Source organism: Corvus brachyrhynchos, unplaced genomic scaffold (genome assembly GCF_000691975.1).
Source record: "Corvus brachyrhynchos isolate BGI_N302 unplaced genomic scaffold, ASM69197v1 scaffold17, whole genome shotgun sequence".
In the NCBI taxonomy this organism is placed as follows: domain Eukaryota; kingdom Metazoa; phylum Chordata; class Aves; order Passeriformes; family Corvidae; genus Corvus; species Corvus brachyrhynchos.
Genome location: NW_008240046.1, coordinates 8,013,205 through 8,020,182, shown reverse-complemented (window position 1 = coordinate 8,020,182; position 6,978 = coordinate 8,013,205). Strand labels below are relative to the sequence as shown.

General features: G+C 38.7%; 2 protein-coding genes across 7 annotated transcripts in view; both read right to left on the bottom strand.

The window, feature by feature from the left end:
• The window catches only part of KIAA1211 (KIAA1211 ortholog), a 133,848-nt gene extending 131,983 nt beyond the window's left edge, over positions 1 to 1,865 (bottom strand). Inside the window, exon 1 of the mRNA XM_017744362.1 lies at positions 1,773 to 1,865. The gene's annotated coding sequence lies outside the window, so the exon portion shown is untranslated. The remainder of the gene's footprint in view (positions 1 to 1,772) is intronic.
• A 3,074-nt stretch (positions 1,866 to 4,939) lies between these two features.
• CEP135 (centrosomal protein 135) overlaps positions 4,940 to 6,978 on the bottom strand; it is a 33,216-nt gene continuing 31,177 nt past the window's right edge. For all 6 annotated transcript variants that reach the window (XM_017744636.1, XM_017744637.1, XM_017744635.1 and 3 more), the window contains one exon: positions 4,940 to 5,635. In XM_017744636.1, the coding sequence (XP_017600125.1) occupies positions 5,603 to 5,635 (33 nt within the window). In that variant the 3' untranslated portion in view covers positions 4,940 to 5,602. The remainder of the gene's footprint in view (positions 5,636 to 6,978) is intronic.

Here is a 6,978-nt window from a genome sequence, read left to right as displayed (position 1 = left end):
GGCTCGTGGTGTCGGCAAGGAAGGGGTAAAGCTGGGTTTATCCGCGTTCACCGGCACCCAGCACTGCTGCACTGCCCGACGAGGAGAGGTCCGCAGCTCCAGATGCACCGCGCTCTGAACCCCCTTTTGTCCTCCTCTCACAGAAAGACCGAAGTCTGAACCCAGCGCCTGGCCCATGCTGTAGATAGGCAAATACTTACCCCCTAATTTACTAAAAAATAGGAGGAACTACAAGAAACAAAAAATAAATCAACTGTCCGCCAGCACAGAAGCACAGAAATCAGCCTCCCCTCTTTCTCATAGCCTTAAATCCGGTATTTGTATCAGATGCTCTGCGGCCCCACTCTTCCAGTTCAGCTATCTACTGCAAGATTTTCCCAGTGCTGGACACCTGTTTCCTGAGTTTCCCAGGGACAACATGGTAAAAGCAGATGCTGCACCTAGTCTCATCCAGACTCTTCCACTTTTGGAACCAAAGTTGATCACACAATCCATGATCCTCCACCACTGACAAGGATGTGTTTTGTCAGCCAGCTCCCCAGATTCAGACAGGCCCTGGAGAAAAAGGTCTTGCAGCTTTAGATTTTGTCTGTTCCTTAATTTTTTGGCCCAATCAGAAGTGGTCCTTCTGATATTCTTAAAAGGAAATGGGTCTGTAATACCCATGCTGGGTTGGCCCAAATTGCTATCTCAAACACCTTTTTTTTGGTCTCTGACTGTGCCTGATACCAGAGGTTTTAAAAGAAGAATGTAAGTTTAGGTGGGCATTTACTGATATTCTCCCACTCCTTAGTGAGCCGTAGCTCGGTGATTCCTGCATCAAAGTGATATTTGTGTAAAAAACTAGTGTATGACTTTGAAATAAACACTCATTGCTAGAAATCACTTTTTTACCCACAGTCTTCTGGAGATGACTAGTCAAACAAGCCCTGGAAGGCGCAGTCCATTCCCTGTTCAGTCCCATCACAACTGAAGCCACAGTCTACAGGGCACAGATAACTCAGAAGTTTAAGCTCATGCACCAGATCTATTTAGGTGACTGTTAAGTACATTGACTGCTACCTTTACATTAGGTATTGCATATATTTATATGACCCAGGTCCACTAGGTGGCACAAAGACGCCATGTAAAAGCCAGGAGCAAGCCGGGAGTGCCTTTCCTCTCATTCAACATCTCTATGTATTTGTCCAAAGAAAATGGGTACAGACAAAGATCACAGACACAGCTATAGTCCATCAACCCACACATGTCTTTCCAAATAAAAACAAGTTCAGATGTCAATGTTCTCCTTTGGACTAGAAATCTCCCCGAAGAGCAATATCTGCTCCTGCAGACCTGGACTGACTCACAGCTGAGCAACCATGCTGAAACTAATTTCTGTGTTTGCAGTCATGAAAATACAGGCATCTCTGCTCAGGAGTATTTAAACTGAGAAGAAGCTACTGATGTTCTCATTTCCCCCCCTTTCCTCCATTTGCTGTCATGCCATTCTAGTTAAATTCCTGCACCATCAACCTTGAAATGGTAAAGGACAAAGCACTGAAAACACTGGTGGGGCAGCTCTGCTTGGATGATGTTGAGCTCGCAGCACACAAAGGAGGGAGAGGCTAATAGCATGATAAATTCCAAAACTCACCTGATGTCTAACATAGATATAACTAATATCAAGACAAAACAACAGCAATTATTTTTATACATGGAATTTTTAAAATGTCAAAGATCATAATAGAGATAATAAGGGTCAATTTCACCGCAGCTGGATAAGCACTTACCTGATCATACCACTGTGTGGAATTGTAGGAAAGTTTCCCAGAGCCCCAGGATTTTTGCGCCTCTGAAGACTGCCTAGTCCAACAAACCCTTGCTCAAAACAGGGTCACCTACAGCAGGCTGTCCAGGACTGTCCCCCAGTGGGTTTTGAATACCTCTGTGGAGACTCCACAACCCCTCTGGGCAGCCTGTTGCACTGTTTGATCACCCTCATGAAAAAAAAATTAAAATCTTATGTTTAAATTGAATTCCCTGTATTTCAATTTGTGCTCATTGTCTTGTACCTTCCCTGGATACAACTGAGAGGAGACTGCCTCAGACGTTTTACTCCCACCCACTTTTACTCCCACTCCCACCCACAGTTATCCATGGAGATGTTCTCCCGTCGAGCCTTCTCTTCTCAAGGCTCAACACCCCCAGCTTGCTCTGACTGTCCTCATGTGAGAGATGCTCCGATCCCTTAATCATCTTTGGGCTCTTTGCGGCACTTTCCAAGAACATGCATGTCCATGTTGTCTTGGGAGCCTTATGGAAGACACTGTATGCTGGGGAGTTGGTTACCTTGGGCAAGCCATGTCTGCAGCCCATATGTAGGCAGGGGCTGCCACTGTGCAGGCAATCTGCTGGAAGCCCAGCTGGAGCTCTGCTGCTGCGCTGTGGCAGAGATAACCCTGCAGCCTGACAGGAGATGGATGGGTTGGTTCTCTGCCTCTCTGGCTAAAGGCCTGAGGTAACACAGCAGCCCCTGACACCACCAGCATTTCAGCTATTGCTGATCAGCTCTTGCACGGCATCAAGGCTTTCTCTCCCCCACAGCATTTACACTGCAGGATGAATGGTAAGACCTTAGGTGCAGGAATTAATATTGCTGCAGCTACTATGATCTTTGTGGGACCTGTGAAGGGTCAGAGGATGAAATGAAACTGGAAGATCTTTTTATATAAAGCTGTAAGACTAGGGTACCAAAACCACACACCACTGGTTTCTTCACTGTTAGCAAAGAAGTGTAAAGTTCTCTCCCAAGGAATGACTTAAACCAACCCAAAATCTGCAGGTTTCATTTAGGAATAACAACATTGGCCTAGGTCAGGCTGCCACACATACATCAATTTCTGTATAAAATATTTTAAATCGGAAGACTGAATCCCTAATCTTAGCCTTTTTTTAAAAATTAGCATCACACAGGAACGTCAGTGTTTCTCAGATTGAGGGTGACAAAAAAAGAACAAATTGCGGTTTCCAACTGAACCCTAGAATTGCTTATTTATATTTAGGTTAATAATCTAAATTTTAGGGACATAATGTAAAATGCAAAACACCTAAAACCAACTAATTCTAAGAATTTCTCAGAAACACATTATGATGTTTAATTGAGCAATTCAGTTCTAATACACTGAAAACACCTGTCCTTTTATTATCTCTAGATTCCCCTGCTTCTGAGGATAGACTTCCACTGTTTTGTAGAAGAACAGTCCCAACGATTATTGCTTCTCCTTTATTATTTCTCTAAAGCTATTTTTCCCCCCTCCCCAACTGCAGATAATAAAACAAGACAACTTGAGTATATGGAGTTTTATCACAATTTCATGTCTAGCACACTCCCCCTGCAACTCACCCCAGCTGAGGACTACACCCTAGCAGCCAAGGGTGCTTTTGATCTTCCAGAAGGTGAGAACAGCAGGGAAGCCTCTTGGAGCAGAGTCCAGGCGAGCCACATTAACATCTCGCTCACATAAGGCTCATTTCATACATGGCATGTGCAGTAGTCCACAGATTTAAATCTCCCACAAATTCGTGCTTGTTTTCTACTTCATGAATTGAATGTTTAAAACTTACTTTCGTTTTACTCTAGTTGCTTATAAAAATGTATATAAAATAATAGTAACAAGAAAGCACACTGACAGCTGTACTACAGTCTGAATATTAGTAATGTTTTAATACTAGAAACCTGCACAGGCTTTGGTCACTCAAATGATACCAATTTTATTACAACACCTGTGTTCAATGAGCTGCTAGTTCTTCATAATTGATATATCCATGTAGGAATTGCTATTAGTTTGTTATGGTTTTAATTGTAATATCAAAATATGCATTTTTCAGTAAGATGAAATACACTGTTTTCAATGAAGCGGAACATTTGCTTTTTTAAAAAATAATTCTAATTTAAAAGGGTTTATTTACAAAATAGGATATTTAAAAGTCACCACTGAAAACATCAAGAGCAGAACATGAGTTTTCTCCTTCTTACTAAATCACCCTGAATAATTAACACCAATTAGCATCAGTGTAAACTACTGACTTAATTACAAACAGTATTAATAGGTAAGTAACAGCTAGACAAGCACCTCCTCATTCCTGTAACTGGCAAATGAAAGACCTAGAAAGTAAAACGTGTAAGATGTACCCACCATGAATACACAGTTCCTTCCATGGCTCAGAAAGCTAAAGTGATACAAGTATTTTCAAGTACTTTTGAATAGGTGTTCTAAGCTGGTTTTAATCAGTAAAATTTAATATATAATATACGAGACAATATTTCCAGTTAATATTCTTAATCATTTTTAAGTGTAACCATCTTAGTGCAAACTAGATAAAATCTGTGTTATTGAATATGTTGTTTACACCTTAGAGCTGCTTGTAATGCTATCTGGTAATCACAGTTTTTTACTGGATGTTAGGCAAGCAGAACAGGACCTGTTGACCAGTGCAAGGATGTGCAACAATGCATCCTCCCATTTCTATTGCTCTGGATAATTCTTATGAATACACATTGTGTCACCCTTATGGCACGTAATTATTAGAAAACTGTATGTTCCTGAATAGAAGGATGTGAGATACAATTACCTGCACAGATGGACATGAAGAGCCTATCATAAGATTACACTGACTAATTGCATCTTTCTTCAAAGTCTGAAATGCTCCTCTGCTAAACACACGAGATATTTCATGATTAGTTCTCACTTCATTCACCTAATACATATGTCACAGCATAAAGTCCTGTGTCACCTCTCCAACAGCTTGAGCTTAATTGTGTGAATGACTCCATGAATTTTGCTCTGAACTTTTAAAACCAAAATTTGAAAAATATCTCCAGATATGATTCAAAAGTTTGAATATAAAATGCTTTGAGAATTTTTTTATATTTAAAGTATTTCAATACATCTTTAAAAAATTTTCTCTTCACTTTTTATTAAATATGGGGATATTTAAAATGCAATTTCACACAAAGATTAAACAAAAGGAGATGAGTTAGTTAACAAAAACAGTAATAAAGAATAACTGATACCTATTTTTTATTAAGGTACAGTAAACAAAATGCATTCACAAAATAGATAACCAATGCTTTTAAATACCATAAAGAATAACCCATAAACAGAAAACATTTGTTAGAAGCACAAACATAGGAAATCATCATGAGTATAAAACATACACTGGCTCAGCATTTTTAAGACAGTTGGGGATGTTATTCTATGCTACTCACATTAAGATGAATAAACTTCCACAATCATAAGCAAACAAATAAAATAGTGAAATGAAAATAAGAGATTGTCAAATCAAGTACTCATTTCCTTCTTATAATTACTATGTTTCCAAAATAGTAATAAAGCTTAGCTAGGCTTGATATAAAACCTGTCAAACAGACAGCAAAAGGCCAGTCAATGCTGCTAGTTGGGAAAGCAGAATTTTGCAAAGTCAATTACTTCACCCGTTCTCAGAGGTTTCAAAGGTAATCACTGATTTGAAGAAAACAGAGGTAGAATACAAGATAGCATTCATAACTTAAAAAAAAAATGTCCTTGTAACAAGGTAATGCTTCAGTTACTCAAGTTATTCAGTTACGGGTTATTCTTTGAAGGTCACATTTCTGTGGAGAAAGAAAAGATGTCAAAATAAAGGTAACTATTTTATTTTACTAATTAATATTAGGATAAAATGTAATAATTAGCTTTAGGCTCCCCATATGCTCTTCTGTTATTCCCAAATATCAACTATTAGCATATTACCCAAAACTCTACACCATTGACCCATTGCTAAAATGATTTACAAAAATAAAAGTGAGACGAGGAGGAAGAGAAAATTTCTTGAGAAGATTAAATTGAATTAGAGAGAGACAGCTGTAACACTACAGAACAGTAATTACAGAGTACACTTTACTCTGGTAAGCTCCCAAGAAAGAATAAATAAGATGAAAGATGGTAACAGTACTGCTGAGATCACTCTACTGTAATTGATATGTTTAAAAGGCAAGATATGCATAGCAACTGCATGTGAATTCAGTTGTTAAAAACCAGCTTCTTTAAAAATACATACTTCATGAAAATGGGCTATTTGCTGGTAAGATATGGTACAGAGTTGACATTGTTAAAACTAAGCATACAAATATTAGATAAAAACAGTGCACCACATGGTATCCTTCAAGCATAGCAACTGGACTTTTTATTGCTCTCAGGACTCACTGTAAAGCAAGGAAGACTAAAGGCAATTCTCTACTGATGATACTCATTCTCAGAAATACATTCTCTGTCATCATTTCAGTTGAAATGTTGTTTTGCAACATAACAGGGTATGCCTAGGGGCTCACCACTAGAGCAAAAGGCATAATTGCTGTTTCATCCCCATCAGTATCTCATTTGCTACAGTTTCCACTTTTTGCTTTGCCCAAAAACTCACAAAAGAGAAAAATTGCTGACAATGTGGGTTCATGCCATACTGAGCTCAGTTCTCAAGAAACCCGTGTCTTTCTTAACAAAAGTAAGCTGAGAACAAGCCATACATATTTACCAACAAAAATAAACTTTTAAATCTGTTAGCTAGATTCATGAGCTGTCACAGCACACATATTTCCTACAACAATATCTCAACAAACTTTTATCTCTCCCTGCCCTTCTCCTCTTCACTGCAATTTATTATGCAATATAGGACAGGGGGATCTACAGTCAATAATCAGGCTTGTAACCCACAACCAGCATCATCTAAAACAACAATGATCCCTAAAAGAACAAAAATGACAGTGAAAATGAACAGAGGCCGATTTTGATTTTTTTATGGACTACAGTGATCACAATCTTAGACATTCATAGATTCAAGCACTAACAATGAAATATGTATTAATTCTTTTTATGCACTTGTTTTGGAGATAGTTTCATCTAACATGGAGGGTTCAAATGCAGTTTAGTTGGACTCTTCTGTGGAGTGTCTTTCCTTCAC